General features: G+C 41.8%; 1 protein-coding gene across 4 annotated transcripts in view; it reads left to right on the top strand.

The window, feature by feature from the left end:
• RCAN2 (regulator of calcineurin 2) overlaps positions 1–24,192 on the top strand; it is a 250,664-nt gene extending 226,472 nt beyond the window's left edge. For all 4 annotated transcript variants that reach the window (XM_012722041.1, XM_012722044.1, XM_004673542.2 and 1 more), the window contains 2 exons: positions 3,322–3,493; positions 21,656–24,192. In XM_012722041.1, the coding sequence (XP_012577495.1) occupies positions 3,322–3,493; positions 21,656–21,816 (333 nt within the window). In that variant the 3' untranslated portion in view covers positions 21,817–24,192. The remainder of the gene's footprint in view (positions 1–3,321; positions 3,494–21,655) is intronic.
• The last annotated feature ends 557 nt before the right edge of the window (positions 24,193–24,749 follow it).

Below are 24,749 nucleotides of genomic sequence, written 5' to 3'. Positions count from 1 at the left end.
CATTAGGTAAGTGCACTATAAATGTCAGCTAATAGTTGTAATAATAATGGTCTCATTGGCCCTCCCTGGTGGTGCAATGGATTCAAGCACAGCACTAAGAAATTAAAGCCACTTCAGCATGAGTTCGATCCCTGGCCCTGGCGGTGGCCACATGGTACTGCAGACCTCTCCTGATCCGCCCACTGTTCCCCAAGCAGTGTATTTCAGCCAATCTGCCTGCTCTGTTCCCCACTCTGTCTCTGATGAATCCTCTCACCACCCCTGCACCTCTGACCTGTACCCCAGTTTTGTATGCATAAATAAATAAATCTTTAAAAAAAAAAGGTCTCATCACAGCCACTCCTAATAGTCCTTATAAATTTAAACTATAACTATCTGACATTATCTTCATAGAGTCTATGATAGTCTTATGTATTATTATATATATATATCATATTCATGATATAAGATTACAGATCTGTGGCAATCAATTTTGTGTATTATTTCATCCAAAAATAATTTCTAGCTATTCTGAAAAAAAAAAGAAAATGGGTACTTACTCACAGTTTTATGAAGTCCACAGCATTCAAAGATCTCATCTGTATTGTTCTATCTATATCCTCACTTTATCATTACATACCTGATTCATCTCTTCTTAGTCTGTAAACATTGTTTCCACATTTGGATGATGCAGAAATGGCACTGTGAAAGAACAAACTTTATTTCTTTGGAATATTTAATAGTATTCCATTATATGTGCACCACATTTTCTTCATCTCTTCATCCATGGGTGGACATTTAGGTTGTTTCCACATTGTGGCTATTGTGAATATTGTTGCAGTGATCATAGGAGTGTCTATTTCCGTTAATATCTTAATTTCAGTTTCTTTGGATAAATACACAGTAATGGAATAGCTAGATCATATGGGAGTTCTGTTTTTAATTTTCTGGGGGTCTTCCATATTGTTTTCCATGGCAGTTGGGCCATTATACTTTCCCACCAACATTATGCAAGGGGTCCAGTTTCTCCCCATCTTAGCGAACACTTGTTGTCTTTTATTTTTATGATAATGACCATCCTGATCTGAATGGGGTTGTATCTCAGTGTATTTTAATTTGTATTTCCCTGATGGTTAGTGACATTTACCTTGTTTTCATGTAGCTGTTGGCTATTTGCATGTCTTCTTTGTAGAAACATTTGTTGATGTTCCCAATTAGCCCTTTTAAAAACTCAAATCATTTATCCATTTTTTAATCAGGTCATTATATTTTTTTAAACGATGTAGTCATAGGTGTCTTTATAATTTTGGAGATTAATCCCATGTCAGATATATAGTTTGTAAATTTTTCTCCCATCCTGTAGGTTGTCTTTTCACGCTGCTGATTATATCTTTCCTGTGCAGTTGTTTGTTAGTTTGATATAGTCCAACTTATTTTTATTTTTATTTTTGTTTCCTATGTTTTTGGTGTCCTGTCCATGAAATAAATATACTACCAATGTCATAAAGCTTTTCCCTTATGTTTTTTCCTAGGGGATTCGCATTTTCAGCTCTTCCACTTAAGTCTTTTGAGTTGTTTTTTTTTTTTGTACATGGGTCAATCTCTTTTGCATCTAGAGATTCAGTTTCTTCATCATAATTTGTTGAAGAAAGTTTCTTTTCCCAATTGTGTATTTCTGGTGCTCTTGTAAGAAACCTGTTAACCCTATATAGGTGGACTTATTTGAACTCTTTATTCTGTTCCATTGTTCTATGTGTCTCTTTTTATGCCAGTCCCATGCTGTTTTGGTCTATAGCTTTGGGATTACTTTTAAACCAAACTTCTTTCTCAAGGTTGATTTGACTTCTTATGGAATTTTGTGGTTCCACAGGAATTTTTTAATTTTTTCTCTATTTTCACAAAACAATGCCACTTGGCATTTCTAGAGAGACCACATTGAATTTGCATAACTTTGTATATGGACATTCTGCAATATGGGACCTGGAAAAACCTCAAGACATTATAGAATAAAACAAATAGTTCATGATTCCATCTATGTGAAGGATCTAAAATAGCCAAATTCATAGACTCAGAGGTATAATAGTAGTTACCAGAAGTGAGGACTGGGGAGGGGAAAATACGCAATCAGTCTCACTAATCAATGAGCAATCAGTCTCAGACAAGTAAGCAAATAAGCTCTAGAAATCTGCTGCATAATACTAATAGTCAACAGCAACATACTGCACACTTAACAATGTTAAGACAGTAGGTCTTATGTTAAGTGTTCCTACCACAATAAAATAAAGTAAAAACTTCAAAAGGAACATGAGTTAGACTTTTACCTCAATCCCATGTTCACTCTCACAGAACTACTCACTTCTGTGACATACAAACCTCAATTTCCTCATCTGTTAAAATTCCTTTAAATGTTATATATGGAGCTACCATCTGATTCAGTAGCTACTTTAGACATATAAAAGAATTAAAAATGTGTCTCAACAAGCACATGTTCCTAGCTGTGCTCAAAATTGACAAAAATTCAAAACAAACTGAATGTCTTTCAAAGATTGAATACTTAAACTGTGGTCTCTTCATCGATAGAATATTATTCAACCCTAAAAAATAGTGATACTGATACAACATAAAGGCACCTTGAAAGCATTATGCTAAGTGAAAAAAAATAGCAAAAAAAAAAAAAGCCCTCACAAATCCATTTATATGAAATTTCCAGAGTAGTTAAATCCATGGAGACTGAAAGTAGATGGGCAATTCCCAGGGTCTGACCAGGAGCAGAAATGGTAGCATTTGCTTAATGGGTACCCAGTTGTGTACCAAAAATGGATATCTATTTTTGAAGTAAAAAAAAATACTTTGGATCTAGATAAAAGTGAGAGTGATACAACATTTGGAATGTACTAAAAGTCACAACATTTGGAATGTACTAAAAGTCATTTAATTGGCTAATTTCATATTATGTGAGTATCAGAGAAAGGGAGAGAAAGAAGGAAGGAGGGAGAGAAAAAGGAAGGAAGGAACGTGCATAAGGGTGTGGTGTGAAAGTTCCCCACCACCTAGGAAATTGTTAGAAAGGCAAATTCTCAGTTCCCCATCCCAAATCAACTGAGTTAGTAATCTGCAATCCGTGCTGTAGTACAGTTTCTGGGTTATTCTTGTTTATGTGCAAAGTTGATACCCAGTTTTGATTAAATAATATAATTGAGTACTTCGTGTATAGTAAGTAGTAACTGTTATTATGTCCTGGTTCATTGGTTCATTGAGACTAGAAGACACATCTGTGTCTTACCAGGGCAGCACATCTGAGACCATAGTGAATAATGTGTCTTCATTGCTTTTGCTTTAAAGGTTCAGACTCCAGAGACAGATGGAGACAAACTGCATTTGGCTCCACCACAGCCGGCCAAACAGTTTCTCATCTCACCTCCTGCATCTCCTCCTGTTGGCTGGCAGCCCATCAGTGATGCAACACCAGTCCTCAACTATGACCTCCTCTATGCCGTGGCCAAACTAGGACCAGGTAAGCTCATGGCCCTTTTTTAAAATGAGCATTTGTCAGCAACCTAGAAAAGCCAAATAAGATTAACAACCTTGAAATCCTGGCTTCATGGTAGCATCTGTGTTTCTAATGGATTTATTGCTCTATGTGAACCATGAGGGAGATGATGAATGAGGATGCAGATTTTGTACCTGTTTAAAAGTAATTCAGGAATCAGCACTCAATTCCTCAGGCCATGTGACTTCTAGATTGCAATGCAGGTACTTTAGATTTGCAAAGAGATTACTAATTCTTAGGGGATTTCTCTCTTACCACAAGAAACAGACAAAATGTGCTTTACTACATAGCATAGGGATCTTGTGCTGTGAAGCCCCCACCACATTTTACTGCAGCCGAGAAGATAGGAGGGTCTGCTGCACCATGTGTCTCACTTCCCTGGCCCGAGATTGAACTCGTGCTACAGTGGCTTCAGATAGCTTCATAGTCCTGTGCTTCAACCCTTTGCACCACCATGGAGGCTCTAACTTACCAGTTTTAAAAATGCATGCCTTTTGCTTTAATTTTATTGCTCATATATGAGCCTCACTTTCCCTAACCAAATAGATACCTTATCTATCATTTTGAAGTGTCCTGCCACGCAATAAGTACAGAGATTGGAACCATTACTATCACCATTTCATAGGTCAGATCACTGAGTGGTAGAGAGATAAACAAACTTGCTCAAGGTGACCCACAACCAGCTGGCCAGCTGTGGATCTTCTGACACCACTACTTGGTCAGGTTCAACACCTTCTGCTAAGAGTCCAGGCTGCTCTACTGGACTTTAGGCTCATCCTGTTGTGACATGGGCAAAATCATTATTCTAACCCAGAATTGACAGTTATTTCTAACACTATGGTAGCCTCCAGAAAGTTTAAACCAGCGTCTGCTGAGAGTACAAATGAGGCCTGTGTACTATATGTACAAGAGTGAATCTCTAGAGGCTCCCCTTTTTTGAAAAAAGATTTATTTATTTATGCATACAGAACTGGGGTACAGGCCAGAGGTGCAGGGGCAGTGATAGGCTTCACCAGAGACAGAGTGGGGAGCAGAACAGGCAGATCGACGAAGTACACTGCTGAGGGGAGCAGCAGGTGGGTCAGAAGTCTGCCGCGCCATGTGGCAGGGATTGAACTCATGCTGAAGGGGCTTTAGCTTTTCAGTGCTGTGCTTTAACCTGTTGTGCCACAAGGGAGGGCCCGAGGCTCCCTCTTTAAGGATGACTCATAATTGTTTCCCATGGATCAGCTACAATGTGTATATGTCCTCTGGGTGATTTTTCTCCCCATGCCTTGTCATGGAGGCTTTTTTCTTTATTTGATTATTCATTTGTCCACTTGCTGGGTCCTTGCACCTTCTTTATCCCTCTCTCTAGAGGTTGAGTTGACCTGTCATCAAGGTTCTGTTAGAGGCCTGGGCCTCTTATGGCTGCTTCAGCTACACCAATGAGGGAGCAGGGCGACATCTGGCATCCTCCCTGGCCCCACTGCTGCCTTCCTCCTCAATAGGGTGTCAAAGAAGGAGAAGCCCCTTTTGTCTCCTTATAGCATTTTGCACAAATGCTTATTTCTCCTTATAGCAATTTTTAATTGTTCAACTTAACATCTTCCCTTCTTTTTAAAGAAGATAATGCACATTATTTATTTATTTTGGTATTCCAGGCACGTGCTATATTACCCTGCATGTAGTAGATGCTCAATAAACATTGAGCGACTGTATGCATAAATGAGATCAGAGCTATTAGCTGTTTAGAGATAAGCTCTTCACTGTAAAATTATTGCTTTCTTATAGTTTTAACCAGATTGAGTCAGGCAGCACTAAAGTAATGTTTTCCTAATGAGAGGACTAATATATTTCCATTTGGAAAAAAAAAGATTTAGTAAAATTCATTTTTAATCCTTAGACAGACTCATTTCAATAACAAATTATAACTCCTTCCATGTTAAGGGTTGACTACATCAGTTGCAGAAGTGCAGAGACAGATTAGAATGAGAACAGAATAAAGAAAATCCAGTGACAAGAGGAATGAAGTCTAGCTTCAGAGGAGTGACTAGCAAGGCAGAATTGGTGGAGCCAAGTGACTGGGAAGAGATGCAGAAATCTAAGGAAGCTGAGAAAAAGAAGTCTAATAAAAGAATGCCATGGCCCAGGGGCCCAGGGTGAGATGGTGCTCAGGTTAGAGATCTCTTCAGCAAAACAGCCATATCCCCAACTACCTGGCCACAGAAGGCAAAGGTACAAAACCTATTTCAGGCAGGACAAAGGGGCAGGTGAGGACAAAGACCTCCCACCCTCTCATACAGAAGCAAAACAGCATCCCTGTTCATTTAGAAGAAAATACCAGTGATCTGCTTCCAGAAAGGGACAACTTGTACTCTCTAGAATGTCTAGAAGGCTCTTGAAACAAGCAGGGAAAGGACAGTGCAATTACCCAGGGACCACAGTTAAGTGCAGACCTGTGGGTTTTCTTTTGAAGCCTTGGAAATCTTTAACAGGATGTTACAACATGAGACCAGGGCCACATATCACTCAAGATGCTTCCCAGCTGTTTGTTAAAGTGAAAACAAATCTTCATGCTATCAAATAAGAGAAGTGCAATTTCAAGTATTCTTTTTTTTTAAGATTTATTTATTTATACATAAGAACTGGGGTACAGGCCAGAGGTGCGGGGCAGTGAGAGGATTCACCAGAGACAGAGTGGGGAGCAGAACAGGCAGATCCTTGAAACACACTGCTGAGGGGAGCAGCGGGCGGGTCAGGAGATGTCTGCCGCACAATGTGAGTCACCTCCCTGGTTGGGAATTGAACTCATACTGAAGTGGCTTTAGCTTCTTAGTGCTGTGCTTTAACCCACTGCTCCACCAAGGAGGGCCCGGATTTCAAGTATTCTTAATCATTGTCCCTATGAATGTATATTTTGTTTCTGATTTGGAAAGTAAGATAGATAAATAGGGAGGTTGGGGGGAGAGGAGGGAGTTACTAGAAGCATGGCTAAAGCTTCTATAAGGGATTTCTATTTCTATGTATTTCTATGTGTCAGGCATTGTTTTAAACAATCTTACTACATCTCATCTAATGCTCAGTAGTTCTGTGAGAATGGCATGGCCATTCTCATCTATCCATCTGTGAAATGTGAGGCACAGAATGGTTGAGTAACATGCCCAAGGCTGCACAACTGATGGGTCAAAATATATGCCTCTGCCACTGGCAAGAAGCAGAAAGAATTATTTCAATCAGCACTTTTGCACTGGGGTGTAAAATGTTTGAGCAATCAGCAAAACCTTTGGATGATAAAGTTAATTTCTCCAGAAGAAACTCAAGGTAGTTGTAAAAGAAAGTTTTAAACAGCATATGCATTTTTTTTTCTCCATGTTTTGCACCTCTGCTTATAGGTATTCCTTAAAACAGAGTTTTATTCCTTTCTTGTTGTTGTTGTTGTTTTTTTTTAAACAACCTATCTTTTATTTATTTATTTTTTAAGATTATTTATTTATGCATACAGAACTGGGGTACAAGCCAGAGATACAGGAGCAGTGAGAATATTCACCAGAGACAGAGTGGGGAGCAGAGCAGGCCGACTGACAAAGTACACTGCTGAGGGGAGCAGTGGGCAGGTCAGGAGAGCTCTGCCACGCCTGTGGGTCACCTCTGGAGCCAGGGATCGAACTTGCACTGAAGCAGCTGCGGCTCACTTGCAGTGCTGCATCCTAACCCAGTGCGCCATCAGGGAGGGCCCTCATTTCTGTCTTCTAATGTGCAGTGAGAAGTGTGGTTCAGAATCTACCTTCTTCTGGGCTTCCCTAGTGACCTAGGGGTTTAGTCTAAGCACTGTCATCACTGTGGCCTGAGTTCCATCCCCTGCCAGGGAGATGATTCACAGCAGCAAACTCTCTGTCATGCCCACTGCTTCCCTCAGCAAGGTATTTCAGTAGATTTGCCTGTTCTGCTCCCCACTCTTTCTCTGGTGTATCCTCTCACTCCCAGCACCTCTAACCTACACCTTTTACACACACAAAAAAACAAAAGAATCTCCCTGACTGCTCTATTGAAAAGGCAGCTATTGTCTCTATGAGACAGAGGCTTTCTAATATTCATATCAGCATCAAGTGAGTTTAGCGAGACCCATCGTGTAGGAGTTACCTAGCAAACTAAGATGGGCTTTGACAAGGTGAGGGAAAAAATCAAATATTTGTTTTGGCTTATTTTATACTGTCTGTTGTTCCTCACTCCAAAAAGGGTGTAGAGCTGTGTTTTGTTTTTTTTTTTTTTTTTTGATGTGAAACAAAATAGGACAGATAAAAACCCAGTCCAGCAAAATAGCTTGATCTATGCCAATCAGCAAAAATGGCAAAATAGAGTTGGGTAGTAAATCAGAGGTGGGATGTGAAATGCCAGCCTTTATCCTCCTCTCTAGATGGTTCTGGAAGGTCATGTTCATTGTTATGGAAATGCCTGCAGGGAAAGATATGAAAAGTCATCGTCTGGTCCCTTTTTCCTTCCTGCTATTTTTAGCTCTTGTTAGAGAGATCAATTTTAGTTAACTGCAGCAGAGGAGGGCTCTAAATGGTGCTCGAATTTCAAGTTGCCTACATCTGCTATATTTAGATATTTTTTCAAAATTTTTCTCCATTAAAACATGTCATAGTAAAGCAATTGTGCTCTTTTGCTGCTTTATATACATTGTTCCCCCAAATGGGAACTATATTTCGTTAATGTGGATAACCTGTGAGGAAAAAAACATTTTCTATTCCAGGCTCATTGATTCAAAAGTACAAGAAGATTCCACTTTTAAAATATAAATACCTTTATCTGTGGTGCATGTGGTATGATAATTACATAAGCCTCAGCTCTTGTTCAACATTGCCATTTTCTGATCACAGATATGGAAAGCAAATAAAATAGTCTGCTGTGTTCTAGTCTGAGGTTTCCTCACGTCACACACACTCCTCACTCCCCCAAAGCCTCATATCCCACCTTCTGCTACTCACACACCCTTGACAGATGTGGATTTGTGATCCTGGATCAAGGACACATGCTCACGATTTTCTATCTCCTTTTGAAGAAAGGGGAAAATTTTTACTGGGCTTTTTTTTTTTTTTTTGTATGTATTCCACATATTCAGTCACAATTGAACAGCAATACAAAATATTTTTTTTTCTTATTACACAGGTAAAACATGTACACTGTAGCAGAATAGATGAGATAAACAAAGTGTGTGTGTGTGTGTGTGTGTGTGTGTGTGTGTGTGTCCAAGCTATTCCCTTTGCCAGGATCGTCATATCGGGAAAGTTAAAACAGCAGTGTCCTTTCCCAAAGAAGAAAGTTTCAGGACACCTCCACAAAGCAATCCTTCCTTATAGCTCGCTTTCTTCTGACCTCGCCTTATAATGCTTAGAGAGGCCCTTTCCCCTCCCCCCTTATTCTTACCTTCCCATCCCTTCTTCACATTTGCTTCAAACTTTCTTGCCTTTGTCTTCCTTCTAGATTTCGATGCTTCCTTCTACTTCCTACCCCAAGCACTAATTTAGGTCTTTAGTCAATCAGTCGGAGACGAGATAGAGACAGGAACAGGGATAGAGACGGAGACAGAGCTAGAGGCAGATAACCGATCTATATCTCTTTGTTTCCTCCTGAGTAATTATTGATATTTATGACCTAAAGTATTGAGTTATAGGGAAAACCATCAGGAAATTTCCAAAAACCACAAATCCCACCCACATTCAAATATGCTATTTAACTGTCTATTGTTCTTAAGTTACTTGCTGATTTTACTTGCTGATTTCCCAAAGCTGTGGACACACATACACACACACACACACGTTTCCAAATTTTGGAAACTTTCTAATATTTTTCACTGTGACTTAGTCTTTTAGGTTCTAAATGACTCAGGAGGGAATGAAGATAAATGGTCCCCTCATCTAGTCTTAGAGGAAACCCCAAAAGAAACTTTCTTTTATTGAAATAAAGCAACTCTCATAAAATAAAAAACTACAGAAGAACTCTCTCTCTCTTTATCGCCCCTCCCCACACTCCCTCCCCCACCAACTTACAAAGAACCCCTTCTGTTTTCCTCCTCTGATCTGATGTGGCTCAGGACTGAGAATGGATGGGTCATGTCACTCATACTGATAATATTTTCCTAACAGGAGCCCATTCTGGCCCCCTGCGGCAGAGCAGACTATAAAGCATGGTAGCCAAGCTTTGGTACTGAGTAACCCTAGATCTACCTGTCTATTGAGACCCTGAACAATTTACTGCACCTTTTCTTTTTAATATAGTAGTTTGTTTTTACATCATTTTGTGCTTTTTCCTCCTCGGTTGTAATCCCCGTGGCTTTCCCATCACCAAATCACCCATGTGCCATCACCTGAGTCCAGTGCACTCCCCTTGCCCCCATTTTTGATCCCATTCCCCACCCCACCCCTGGAAAATGTCTCTGGTGTATAGTTGTTCATTATGATTTTTCCCCCCAGTCCCTTGTGCTCTTGCTATGAGTGAAACCATCTAGTATTTTTCTTTTTCTTTCTGGCTTATTTCACTAAGCATGATCCCTTCCAGCTCCATCCAGGTTGCTGCAAAATGCATGAGTTTTTCATTTTGATTGCTGAGTAATATTCCACTGTGTATATGTATCATATCTTTTTAATCCACTCATCTACTTTTGGGCATTTGGGGTGATTCCATGTCTTTCCTATTATAGATAAAGCAGCAATAAACATGGGAGTTTATTGCACCTGTTTTTAAAAAAAAAAATGGTGATTATTTGACAACCTGTAAGATCATCATGAAGATGGAATCATTAATATACACAAAGCATGAGTGCAGGGCCTAGCACGTAGTAACAGCCACATCCCTGGTGGAGTCATGATTATCCTGCTTTGGGCAGTACCAGTTAGTGCGGCGTGCTCAGAGATATTCCCTCTAGCAGGTGGATGGAGGCATGAAAAGCACTCAGAATAGTGTCTACCCATCAAAAGGTAATGTGCATGTTCTGGTGGGTGGTGGTTGATATTTACATGGACTTGTTCTCTGAACTGGTGGTGAAATAGTTGGGCTGGTCTGTGCTTTGCTTTATGCTTTTTGTCAGCAAGGCTGAGAGAATATTCTTTGGTGGAAGCAGCTGCTGCACAAAGGAAAAAGGACAAAGTTGCTATTCAGTTATTGTTCCTCGCCCTCAAGTCTACCCACAGCATTTTTCTCCCAGGTTGTCCAAAATTTAATATGAGTACATAAAAACACAAAGAATCCAAAAGAAAAAAAAAATCTGCAAAGGATGTACCTCCCTGGAATAATTCTTTTAATCCTGAGTCCCTCTTCCCACTTCAACTTAGAAAACAAATTATTTCTCCATTCTTAGACTGCCCTTGTGAATAGGTAGTTACCAAGTAGCTGTGATTATTTTTTTTATTAATTTCCAAAATATCCTTCCGTGATGAAATATCTCCTCTTTTTATTTTATTAGCTACAATTGAAACCACAACATGAAGGGACGTGTTCTTCTTGTGTTAGGATGATAAAAACTCTGTGTGTTTGAATCTAAGCTCTGCTTTTACTTAGCTGTGTGGCCTTGAGCAACTTAATTCACCTTTCCCTTGTTCATCTTCCATAGTAAAACTAGATTGTTGCAAACCCCAAATGAATTACTCCATATACATTTATATGTCCAAAGGTGAACCTAATGAATGTTTAGTGTGTGCTATTTATTATTATTTGATTTCTAAGCCATATCTTAATCTCCTACTAAAATGTGAGTATCCATATTAAGCTCTAGACTTAGTGTTTCACACAATGGAAGCAATGATATTTTGGAATTGACAGCCCTCCACGTCACAGTATATTTAGTGTCTGTGGGCCACACCTACTAAATGTCAGTATCCACACCCAACCCAGTTCCCATGACAACCAAAAACAAAACAAAACAGGCCCTCCCTGGTGGCACAAAGAGTAAGGACACAGCACTGCAAGCTAGCCAAAGCCACTTCAGCATGAGTTCTACCCCTGCCTTGGAGGTGACCACATGGCGCAGCAGACCTCTCCTGACCCGCCCGCTGCTCCCCTCAGCAGTGTACTTCGTCGATCTGCCTGTTCTGCTCCCCACTCTGTCTCTGGTGAATCCTCTCACTGCCCCTGCACCTCTGGCCTATAGCCTAGTTCTGTATGCATAAATAAATAAATCTTTAAAAAAAAAAAAACTAAACTAAGGTAGTCATCTTTCAGCCAGCACTAGGAGTGTAGCACCCTGCTTAAGAAGTGCACTGATCACACTTTCACTGTTTCAAGTGATTCTCAAGTGTGATAGTTGTCATGAACATGCAAGCAAGAACTGTTCCTAAGGGAACAGCGGACCAGTGTGGAAACAGACAGAGAGGGGAGAAGGGGTAGACAAGAGAAAGGTGTCATCTACTACTTCAACCCCTCCCAGGACACACACGCACACACACGCACATACACATTAAGACTCACACTCTTTACCTCCCTGTGCAAAGAAAGAAAGTAGGGAGCGACAAACTTGTGAGTAGATCGTTTGAAATACTGTTAAATGGTATATCTGAGTGGGGAAAACAGTGCAACTTTTGGAAATGTTTTTGTTGTGACTGAGCCCTTAGAACCCAAAGTCAAACCGGCATCATCCCTGCCAGGACTGAGGGACACATAAAGCTCAAATAAAACACATAAAGCTTAAATAAAACTGCCTATGGGGGCCCTCCTTGGTGACACGCAGGTCAAAGCACAGCACTAAGAAGCTAAAGCCACTTCAGCACGAGTTCGACCCCTGCCCCGGAGGTGACCCACATGGTGCGGCAGACCTCTCCTGACCTGCCCGCTGCTCCCCTCAGCCGTGTTCATCAGTCAGCCTGTTCTCCACACTGCCCCTGCACCTTTGGCCTGTACCCCAGTTCTGTATGCATAAATAAGTAAATCTTCAAAAAAATAAAACTGCCTATGACTGGCTAGAGGGCAGTGCGAGCTGTACCTTACCCCCGCCCCACCTCCTCCCTCTCCAGGGCTCTGTCCTTGGCTTGTCCTGCTCTCCCGCCCCCTCCCTCTCATCCTGGAGCTGCTCAGTGCCCAAGCTTCCCTAGCAGTGAGCCTGGCCTCTACAGTCTGTGGGTCTTCTCCTTGCCAAATTTGACCAAATCTTCAGCCTAACACTTGAAAGGAAAGGAAATCTAAATGTGAACACCTTTCATCTCCAACTCTTTTCAGTCTCCCAGCAGGCAGCATATTCCATAAAACTGACCCACCTACACCTAGAAATTCTGTTTTAATTTTTTATTGCACAAGATTGAGGTTCCCCACTTCCTCTTAAAAACACACACGTGCGGCCCTCCCTGGTGGCGCAGCGGGTTAAAGCACAGCACTGAGAATCTAAAGCCGCTTCCGCATGAGTTCGATTCCCGCTTGCCCCGGAGGTGACCACATGGTGTGGCAGATCTCTCCTGACCTGCGCGCTGTTCCCCTCAGCAGTGTACTTCGTTGATCTGCCTGTTCTGTTCCCCACTCTGTCTCTGGTGAAGCCTCTCACCACCCCTGAGCCTCTGGCCTGTACCCCAGTTCTGTATGCACAAATAAATAAATCTTTAAAAACACACACACGTGCACACACACACAATCATAATCACAATAAAAATATTTGAGGTAGGTGCTTGCAGTGCTTCTCAAATATGACCAAGCCCAATGTGATTTTACTTTGGAATTTTCCTTCTTTTTAATCCAAAGCTTAGCACCACCCAGAGGTTTGTTCAAGGGTCCTGTAGAAATGGTCTTAGTACTTTCCTTCATCAGCCATTATCCATTCTTCCAGTTCAGTCATTTCATAGCTGATATCTGCCTTTTCTCTGATTGGGTCAGAATTCCCTGAGGGTTAGATGAAGACTTGAGATCACTAATGCCTGATGAAAGGCTACAGCTGAGAATGTGTGACTGAGTTGAGCAATAGCCAGCGCTCCCTAAGGCTGACTACAGGAACCAGGCAATTTTACTCACACCGCCACAAAGACAGGAAATGTCAGATTGCTCCATGTAGCTACATTTTTTCTGCTGGGTTTAGACTATGACCAGGAGCAGAGCCCCTCCCTTCACAGGCAGGGATGGATCAAAGAGAAGGGTAGGAGAGAGTGAGCTGATCACTTCTGGTTCTTTCCCCAAAGTAACCTATCCAGCAGGTGTTACTTTTCTACAGAGAGAACTAAGAGAGGAGCTGGAGTGATATGCTAATGGAGTTCCCAGACAGAGAAGGAAACCTGTTACTGGCGATGTATCCATTCTCCTGCAGCAACATTTGAAGCATAGGCAAAGAGGCAAACAGAAATTAATTTAAGTTGTAGTGGCTTAGCTTGCTTTGAACAAAATGTCCAGGATCTATAACCAAATGCATATACTCTTATCCATTGCTACATAACAGATTGCCCCAAAATGGAAGGCTTAAGACAATAACAATCATTAAGATCTATAGCAATACCTACAGATCTGCTCTTTAACAGGATTTAGGGGGATAGCTCATCTCTGCTCTGTGCCATATGATGGAGACAACTCAGCTGTGGACCACACCTACTAAAGGGACTGAAACAACATTTGTGATGGTTAACATGGGACCGGCAGGTTGTTGTGGGTGTTGACTGAAAGGTCACTTCAGCTGTGGGTCAGTGCTCTGGGATCTCTGTATGCAAGCCTCTTCATGGGCTGCTTGGGCTTCCTTACAACATGGAGGAGGGCTTTCAAGAGTGAGCACCATGGTGGAGCAAGTTGGAAGGGCATTTTTGTGAATTAAGAATCACTCTGGTCAAGGCAGTCTTAAAGGCCTGCTTAGAGGTGAAGGGAGAGAACAAAGTAGGATCAGGCCTTGATGGAGAAGAGAGGTTAGGTTGTAGGAGAGTAATGTTGGATGAGTATTACAACCGTCTTTGCAGAACGCAATCATCTTTGCAAAAACAACTTTCCTATTGAGAATTCACCTTTAATATAAGAGCAAATAAAGTTAAAACAAAAAGGAAACAGAGGATTGTTCCCCAAAGTTCAAAGCTACCACAGGAGACATAAATGAATTCTTTTGATAATATGTAGTCCTCTTCCTTTTAGAATTTATTTGTCTTTTGAGAAAATTCATTGTAAAGGAAACCATACCTAAAATAACTAGTAATTGGCCAAAACAAAAACAAGCAAGATGCAAGAAAAATAGTCTGTCTTTAGCTAGAGAACAAATAATTACTAAAAATATGTTAGCATGAAAATGTACTACACACAAGAAAAAAGTTAAAAGTAGGCTTCCTTGCTGGGGATCCTCTTGACAATATGGAGCCACTGGGGTGATGAGAGGCAGAGGCAAGATGGGGAGTCACTGGGAGCATAGTCTGTGAAATTAAACAGGTTGAGACTGAACCTGAGCTAGTCAATTACTACCCATGTGATCCCAATTTCCTCTTACCGCAACTAGACATTTTCAAGGCCACCTTACAGAGCTATTGTCATGATGAAATATATAAATTATGCAAAGTGATTGGCACTGCTTTGCATTTAGTGAGTCCCCAGTAAATACATTTTTTTTAAAGATTTATTTATTTATTCGTACAGAAGTGGGGTACAGGCCAGAGATGTGGAGAGTGAGAGGATTCACCAGAGACAGAGTGGGGTGCAGAACAGACAGATCAATGAAGTACGCTGCTGAGGGGAGCAGTGGGCGGGCCAGGAGAGGTCTGCCTCGCCACATGGATCTCCTCCAGGGCAGGCAGGGATCGAACTCATGCGGAAGTGGCTTAAGCTTCTTTGTGCTGTGCTTTAACCCACTGCGCCACCAGGGAGGGCCCTCCCAGTAAATACATTTTAAGGCAGTTATCAAGTGTCTATGACACTTCCTATAACTTGCTACTGATAGCATGCTGACCATAGGATAAACACCTGCTCTTAAAGAGTTTTCAGCTTAATTGAAAAGCTAAAATTTACACAACCCATGGGAGAAAAATTCATGTCTCGAATGTGCTGATCATACATAGTCAAGTTGATGTCTTTTATAAAGCAATAATATAATTATTGAGCACTTACATGCACTGCCAGCTATAGCTTTCATAAGAGAAGTTAAAATTCTAGCTTCAATGATTTAGAATCACTAAAACAACACTAAAACATCACCGGATGAAATAACTAATGAGTGACACACAAAAGTAAAATGATTAAGCATTATAAATAAGTGGTTCACACTGTCTCAGCTAAAGAACTCAGAGATCTCATTCAAAAACAAGCTAAGATTTTTCCTCTTGAAGGAATAGCAGTATGGAAACAGGTCAAAAGAGAAAAGGAAAAGGACAGAAAAGAGACAAGAAAAAGTGTGTATGTGGGATGGGGAAAGTTGGGGTGCAGGAAGTGATTGGTTAGGGGAAGGATGAATGCATTTTGAGATAGGACCACAACACCCAGTGTTGACCTGAACCCTGGGACTCAGTAGGTCACCATCACCCCTTATTCCTGCAGTGCCTCCATGGAGTGAAAGCTCTTCTCAATCATTCAGCTGTTTAGCCCTTTAACTTTTCTATGGTGTGAGTGAATTAGTCCATCACATTAAAAACCAGAAACGATAAAAATAATGTCACATTAAATAATCATATCATACATCTCGGGAGGGCTTCATCAAATATGTGACCACATATATTTCCTAGTATCCCAAGAGCATGGTGGTTATTCCCATTTAGGGGTGAAGAACACTGAGACTTAGAAATGCTATAGGGCCCCCAGGGTCACATCTCTAGGGTGTGATAAAGCGAAGTCTGCAGATATTTTTTTTAAGGAAGCTTCTTCTGGCAGGGAGACTTGTGGTGAGGAAACCAGCTAACTAAGAGCGCTGTAAGTGGGAGGAGGGAAACCACAAAGAGCCTCACTACCAGCCAGGGGTGGGGACGAGCAAGTAGAGAAATGTTTCAAAACAACATTCAACAACGATCAGAGACTGATTAACTACAGAAGATGAAAGACAGAGAAGATTTAAGGATGACAGACTGATTCTGAAAATTTTATTTAGAAGGCTGAAAGAATGATGGAACTTCCAAGAGAAAAGTGATAGTTGGGAAGGAAACATAGATTGACAGAGAAAATAAATAACTCTACTTTAGAGATGTGAGTTATATCGAGATGTCAGGAAGCCTAATCTCCCGTGTGAGATTGGGCCTGGTACGGAGCTCTCCATTGTGATGGGAATTGGGAATTCACGCTGTTCCAGACAAGCACACCGGTCGATGCTGAGGGAAGAGCCAACCTGAGCCTGTGCCTGTCTAGACTTTGTTGTGTCCTGACGCTCCTCATGCAGGGCTCCATCTCCTCCTTGGAGACTTGTCCCAGAGGGCAGTGAAGTTTTTAGAGGATTTCTTTACCTTTCTTTCTTTTTTTATTTTTTAAAGATTTCTTTGTTTATACATACAGAACTGGGGTACAGGCCAGAGGTACAGGGGCAGTGAGAGGGTTCACCAGAGACAGAGTGGGGAGCAGATCAGGCAGATTGACTGAAATACACTGCTGAGGGGAGCAGTGGGCAGGTCAGCAGAGGTCTGCTGGGCAATGTGGGTCAGCTCCCTGGCTGGGGATCGAACTGGTGCTGCAGGGGCTGTGATAGCTTCATAGTGCTGTGCTTTAACCTGTTGTGCCACCAAGGAGGGCCATTTTAGAGGATTTCTCTTTCCCTCTATCACAAAAGTTTCTTGGTAGTAATCTGAACAGTCTGAACTCAGCTTTAATATACATCATTATAGCTCTGGGTCCTTTCCCCGCCCTTATCACAACTGCATTATGCATTCTGCTGACTTTTACATGCCAGTCATAAGTACACTGATTATTTTAGAGACAGTTCAAAAAACAGCCAACGTATGTGTGGCCCATATGTTGGAAATGACGTGATAGAGAACTGCCAGTGCACTGAACCAGCATCACCAACATGCTTTTCTGAGAATAGTGTCACTGCACCCTGGTCTGCACAGGGACTTGACCTCTTCCTTCCTAAGAAGAAGCAGCTGCCTGTGGCTCCACTTCTCCAGACTTGCAAGAATCACCATCCTGTCTCCATCAGCTTGGGAAATGAGGACAGAACTGAGACATCTATTTTGAACTGTTGGAAGCCGCTAGCCACTCCAGAAGCTTGGATGAGAATTAACTTTTGGCTGTCCCCTACAGGATGTCACACTTGCCTGGCTGGAATTTGTTTCATGGAGGTAGATGGAAAACCCATCTCCATGCATTTTCTGAAAGCTGTCGGTCCTAGGCTCCTCTCTGCTCACAGGATAGAGGACAGTTTGAAAACAGACTTGAAAATGAGCATGTGGTAGGCGAACTCTGCCCTTTCACAAAAATGCTGGTCACCTGGCCCTTGTCCCTGCACTGTGACAGGACCCGCCCCACGCCAGGTGGACAAGCCCCTGGGGCTTCTTGTCCTCGACTGAGCCCAGCAGGGCCCTGTGCTGGGTGACAGCATTGACGTCACCCCTTGTGATAGAGGAATTAGCTGAAGCCTTAAGGGAAAGAGCCGCCCAAAAAAGAATAATTCCATCCAGCAAGACAAAAGTTATTTCTTTTTATTTTGTGGACTCTCAGCAGCTGTTAAGCTTTGCTGGTTTTTGATAGTAAGAACGTTTCCAAAATTAGAACAGTGAAATGTCAGAGTTAATGGGATCACAGTAATAAAATAGCTCTACTCCCAACCAATCTGACTTTGTTAGGCCACATGAAAGTTGCCCCGCAAGGAGCACCCCCTCCCCAACATCCTTAATGTGCCCCCCACACCCAGAATGAGAGAAAAGCATCTGCTTTGGAATGAGTTACCATATGCAACTAGAGATGCCTTTAGGGGAATGTTTTTATACAAAACAGGGCAAACAAACAGTTTAATTGTGTGTGTGTGTGTATTTTGCAATGTTTTAAAATACTTCTTGCCAATACACTAGGGGAGGGGAAGGGATCAAAACAGGGACTGTGATGATGGCTCACAGGGGGAGAGAACTACAGAGACTACACCTGTCATGGGGGAGAACTACAGAGACTACACCTGTCATGGGGGGAGAACTACAGAGACTACACCTGTCATGGGGGGAGAACTACAGAGACTACACCTGAGAGGATAAAGCAAATACTGTCCAAGAATTAACAACAATCAGAAATTTAATAAATAAATTTAAAATAAAATGAAATAAAAAGCTTCTTGCCAGCACCTGAGACATGGGTCAAGGTGTCTTATCAGCCCCCTGAACCCCTGCTATCACATCACCACTACTGAACCCCAAACCCCGCAATCTTCTGGTTACCCTACCATGGCATATTCTACCCGGTCTCTGGCACAAGAGAGCCAGCAGCACAACCAGTGGGGCCATGAATAGACCCCTGGTGTTTGTAGATGACTGGATTAAAAAGATGTGGTACACATGGGGATTACAATTGAGATGGAAAAAAATGTACAAAATGATGTAAAAATAAACTGTTATAAAATAAAAAAAAGATGTGGTACATATACACAATGGAATATTACTCAGCAACCAAAAATGATAAACTCATGCCTTTTGTGGCAACGTAGATGGAGCTGGAAGGGATCGTGCTTAGTGAAATAAGCCAGAAAGAAAAAGAAAAAGAAAAATACCAAATGAGTTTATTCATAGCAGGAGCATAAAGAACTGGAGAAAAAAATAATAATATGAGCAACTATATACCAGAGACATTTTGCAGGGGTGGAGTGGAGAATGGGGTCAAAAATGGGGGTGGGGAGGAGTGCACCGGACCATGGTGACGGCACATGTGTGATGTGGTGATGGGAAGCCCACGGGGATTACAACTGAGATGGAAAAAGGCACAAAATGATGTAAAACAAACTATTATATTGTTTAAAAAATAAAGAAAGAAAAGAAAAGAAAAAGGTGCTTCGCCAAGTGTGCAAACCTAGAAGAAATCCTATCCATACAGCCAGGTCATCCCATTGGTGGCTTCCTCTGTCTCTTCTTGGGGAGTATCTCATGCTGAATTACAAAGTATTCCTGGAGGAAAGAAATTTTCAAAGCCCCGGATACAATGCAGTCAGTCCTGTTTGCTGTCAAATATTGAGGGACTTGATGTTCACCTAGCAACAAGGATGGGAACTCAGCTGGAGTTGAGCAGATGCTGCTGGCTGGGAGTGGCCGCAGAGCTGATCTGGGTTTCTCCTCTGTCAGCAGCCCTCCCTGCATGCTCCCCTACCTGCACTAACCCCATTTCCTCTGGAGAAAAGGAAAGGAGGGAAGGACACCTTCTGTGTGAGCTGATGTCCCACACAGGCACAGCCTCCTGGCTGGCATGCAAAACCCCGGCACAATGACCACAGCCCCAAAACAACAAAATGTATCTGACAATGCCGGCTGTCAAGGCAGATATCACTAAATTGGAATTTGGTAAATGCTGTTTTCAATAAGCACCCTAGTGAACTGTCAGGTGTTCAAGGACCACTGCTCAAAGATGCTACCTAGAGGTGACACTTAGATCAGACTGGTTTGTTGTAGGCTCCGCTCGTGGCTATATCTGAAGTGGCTCCTCTACCTTGAGGCTTTGATTAAAATGACACAATCCTTTAGGGAGAACAAGACTCACAGCTAAGAGACATCAGTGTGTTCACAACTCCCAACACATACATGTAGTAATTTGGGAGGATTGTGGCATGATCGGTTAGCACTATCAGTTTCTGCTCTGAGGAGGATGGGGCTGTGCACGTGTGTGTATGTGTTCATGCTCAGACCGTGGTGACACTCAAGCACATATCTCCTTCCTGCCTTCCTGTTTCTGCTCCACATCCCCTGCCTTGGTCACTGGTGTCCTCTAATCAAGCTTATGTCAGAGATTTCATATCTGTCGATACCGTCCTCCTTACAATTTCACCAAATCTAGACTTGAAATTACCAACTTCATACACCCTGAGGCTGGCTGGCTCCATCCCTCTGTACTGCCAGTATCAGGGAAATGCTGACCATTCTGTAACATATTCACTATTGCCATGCAGAGAAGCCTTCACTCGCCACACTAGGGATGGTGAGAGTGCCTGATAAAGGCTGCTCAGACTCTAACTGGAAAGAGAACATTCTGGAAAGCTTCGTTTGTATTACTTTGCTAATTAGTTTGTGTGAAAAGTACTACAGACTCTGTGATCTAAAAACCAAAAAATGTATTGACTCTTCTGAAATGTATTCAATTCTAAAAAGTCAATAGCTGATAAATTATAGGCCTCCTCCTGCCTACCTCTTGGAGGTGTTCCACTTGTCTTTTAGACTTAGGTCAACTGTCACCTTCACTGCGAAGCCTTTCATAGTTAATTGCCATCACAGTATGATACCATAGTCCTTGAAATACATCAACATAGGACACCTTGACATGTACGTCACTTCCATGGTATATAGTGACACTTCCTTTTCTACATGTTGCCACCGTCTGTGTTTTTGTGAAAGGCATAGATATATTCGTTTGTTTTAAATTGTGTAGCCTGTACGACTAGCAATGGGCCAGTCATTGAGAGATGCTCAGTAAATTCTCCCTGAAATGAAACAGACAGGAAGCACTTTGGCAAGTAATGATTTAACAGTATGATGAACCAATCAACAAGGACAGATTCTTGGAACCAGAAGAGACCTTGACAGCCCATCTAACCAGTTGCCCAGTAACCACTGTCAATCCCAGATAAGGAATGACCCCACTTTATTCCGTCCTGGGGCAGCTCCTGCTCTAAGAGTTATATAGCTGGAAGAGAACAAAGAGCCTGCCTTATCCAAAAGATGAAGAAGTGAAGTAATGGGTTGGAGGGTACTTGGCAATTAGTGGTAATGCTGGGAAATAGAAGAGAAGCTGACAAGTCAGTGCCAGACCTCACCATAGTCCTGTGGAGTGCAAGCATTACCACTTTGAAACTCACAGTGGAGGAGGCTGAGGCTGAGAGAGGTAAAGTGGCCTGTTCATGGCTGTACAGTTAAAAGTGGTGGAGCTGGGCGCCAATGAAACTTTGAGTTCATCCTGTTTCCCACTGCCCCATAACAACCCTGAAGAAGATCCCAGTTTTCCTGAGATACTATGAAATATTCTGTAAAATGTTCTCATTTCCCAGCCAAGCCCCAACAAAGAATCTGTAAACCCTCTCCCTCGCTCATCCCCATTGCTCTTGTTTTTCAGGAGAGAAGTATGAGCTCCATGCAGGGACTGAGTCCACCCCAAGCGTCGTGGTACACGTGTGTGACAGTGACATCGAGGAAGAAGAGGATCCAAAGACTTCCCCAAAGCCAAAAATCATCCAGACCCGACGTCCCGGCCTGCCACCCTCCGTGTCCAACTGAGCTCACTGAGCTCACCGCTCCACCTCGAGGATAATATCTGTCTCTTCTTTATCATGCTTCCCCCGCCCTGCCCTGTTGTTTGTCGGAAAAACAAATAATTGCCTTTAAATCCCTGGGTGTTTGGTTGTTTGAGATTCCTTCCTTGTAATCAAGCCTCTCGGACAAAAGGGCTAGGAAAAAGTGGTATGTTTCCTGATCATGTCATACCCATCAAGTATAATCCATTATTTAGAAGGTTCTAGAAAAAAAGTAGTATTTTCTTATTAAACAATCAGCACAGCCTATCTTCATTCTCTCATGTTGATCCAAGCCAGAGACATCAGTAACAAATCGCACCGGTGTTATTTGTGAGCTGTTTCAGTCCCAGTCCTGATGTGTGTGCTTTGTTTTGTCCTGGCCACTTAAGTAGGACCATAAGTAAACTTGACTTTGACTGCATGAGATACCCCTATCTGGTCTCACTCAGTCCTCTGCATCCCAACATTCCCAGGACATGCATGATCACCAGCATTTATTTTCATGATTTGAGGGTGTAATATAACTCACCAATTGTCAGCATCCAGCCATGTCCGGTCTAGATTAGTGAAATGATCAGCATCATCCAGCTAAACAAGTCTGGGTAGATTCACGATTTTGAGTCAATACTTTATAGCTCTGTTGAAATTCCTGGAGGCAAAACTGAGCTTGGCCCCAAAGATATTCCTCAGTAGCTTTTGACCACCTTCATAGAGAACTTTCCCAGTCTCGTTGGGGAGGCTTGTCCAGGGTGAAAGAGACCGATTTCAGACAAACCTATTTATTACAAAAGTTTCATGGTGTCTGAACGATTGTTTTTTCTCTTTGTATATTTGTACAAATGTTTCAGCTGTGCTTTTAAAATCTGGATGTTTTTTATTTAGTGATTGTTCAGCCATTAGCTGCTTAAAAACGTAACATGTGCATTGCTTATGAATGCATTCATATACTAATACAGATAATCCGATAATGCTATATACTATTATGGATAATGCTGAATTTCGAAAGGGCGCAGACTTCTCATGCCAATAGATAAATGATTAGCCAACATCTTTGCTATCAAGACCACTTGTTTTTAAATAAAGTGAAGATGCAAGTGTCAGTTGTAGACAATTTGGTGAAGTTAAATCTCCAGACTGGAGCAGTGCTGAGCATATTAAAATGAAAGAATGATAGATACATGCTGAACCTATTCACGCAATGCCGAGATTGCTCAAAAATGATTTGTTTTCATTACATGTGATTTTTCTATTTCTCTAGCCCAAAGTGCATTACAGAAGATACACTTATAGAACCATTACCTTCTGCTGTTTGTGCCAGGCCTCATCTACTCCTGTACATTAATGAATTACTTTAGATGCAAATGCCAATTGTGACGGAGTGGGGAAATACCTTCATTACCCAAGCCTCAGAAAACACACAAGAACAACAATACAGTCAAGAGATAGAGGGTTGTTGTGGGTTTTGATTAAGGTATATGTTCGTTTCATAGAAACTTAAAACATAGACTGATTACTCAGAAACTAAAGTCCGTTCTACTGTGAATATAGCAATATAGTACTGGATACAGTACAGGCCAAACTGAGGACAGCATTGCTTGTTAAATCCTGAGTTTCCATAAAAGAAAAAAACACGAAGACTCCTTTTGAAAATAAAATCTGAGGAGTGTATAATAAGCAAATGCTTTGACTTTCCTTTTGCTGTGGAGGATTTTGGATTTTGAGAAATGCTGGACTGGACCTTAGAGTGGAGTAACCCTGCCCTCTAGTGGAAGAAGCGCTGCCCTCCGCTGTTGAGAGGCAGAAACTGGCCCTATTCAACCATTTTGTGAATTCTCAGCCTTCTTGCTCTTCATCTGGCTTTTTAACCTACCTGGAATTTTCAAAATGTAGGTTCTAAGGAAATCGGAGTGAGAGAAAATGCTTGGAAATGATGGTTAAATGTTTTAAAACACGCATCAAATATTTCCAAACAAATTTAGTGAGCGTGGAAGTGACCGTTGTATGTAATCCTCAAATGAAGACAGTGGAGTGAGTCTTAGGGAAATTTATTGCCAAGTCAGTGTCTATCTCAGATCAGGTAATTCTTCCATTAGGTTGGGTTTGGGGAGAAGATGAAAAGTTGCTTTTCCCAGGAGACAGGTAAAACGTGGGAAACGCTCTTGAAGGGGACCTCCCAGCACTAAGAAAGTCAGAATCTCCTCAGCATTTCCATGACACACATTATGCAAACCTCTTTAGCATTATTTTAAGTTTGAAAAGTTTAAACGTGGAGGGGAAGGGGGAGATTTCCACCAATTGAATCATTTGTGCACGTGTATAGCTCAAAGAGCTTAGACTTCAAATATACCTGGTGAATGACTCTTTGTCCCTGTGGTGTCATTTCTGTGTGGTCTTCCTGAATTGGGTATTTTTGTGGGGTCATTCTGGAGGAGTGACAGCCTGAAGACTTATCCTGGGGTGGAATTAACCCATGGGGGCTCTTCCTGGCTGGCAGCATCTCCTCTGGAAGGTCAGGAATTAGAGCAAGGCCTGGAAGGAGGTCCCTGGCAGGGAACTGGAAGAGTGCCTTACCCTGCTTAATCCTGCAACCACCTTGATACTAAATGACATACCAAGTGCACAGGGGCCCTCTTTTAAAATCTCCCCAACACTTCTTTAGTTTAAAGCAATATGAGACCTGAGATAGGCAAATTTTTACACAGAACACCAAAAACACTGATGTAAAATCAGGTCTATACATTGTATTTCAGTAAAATTAAGAATGGTATAATTCAAAATTATGCCATTAGGAGACAGAAAAGAAAACTTCAGCCTACAAGATATTTAACATATAGTTGTTAAATTCATATCTGTAAAATAAAAAAAAAAAAAGTCCATACAAACCACTAAGAAAAAGACAGTTCAAATTTTGTAAAT

This window comes from Condylura cristata, unplaced genomic scaffold, assembly GCF_000260355.1.
Source record: "Condylura cristata isolate star-nosed mole 26May11 unplaced genomic scaffold, ConCri1.0 scaffold00001, whole genome shotgun sequence".
NCBI classification, from domain to species: Eukaryota; Metazoa; Chordata; class Mammalia; order Eulipotyphla; family Talpidae; genus Condylura; species Condylura cristata.
The sequence above is the reverse complement of the archived record's forward strand: the minus strand, read 5'-3'. Positions and strand labels throughout refer to the sequence as shown.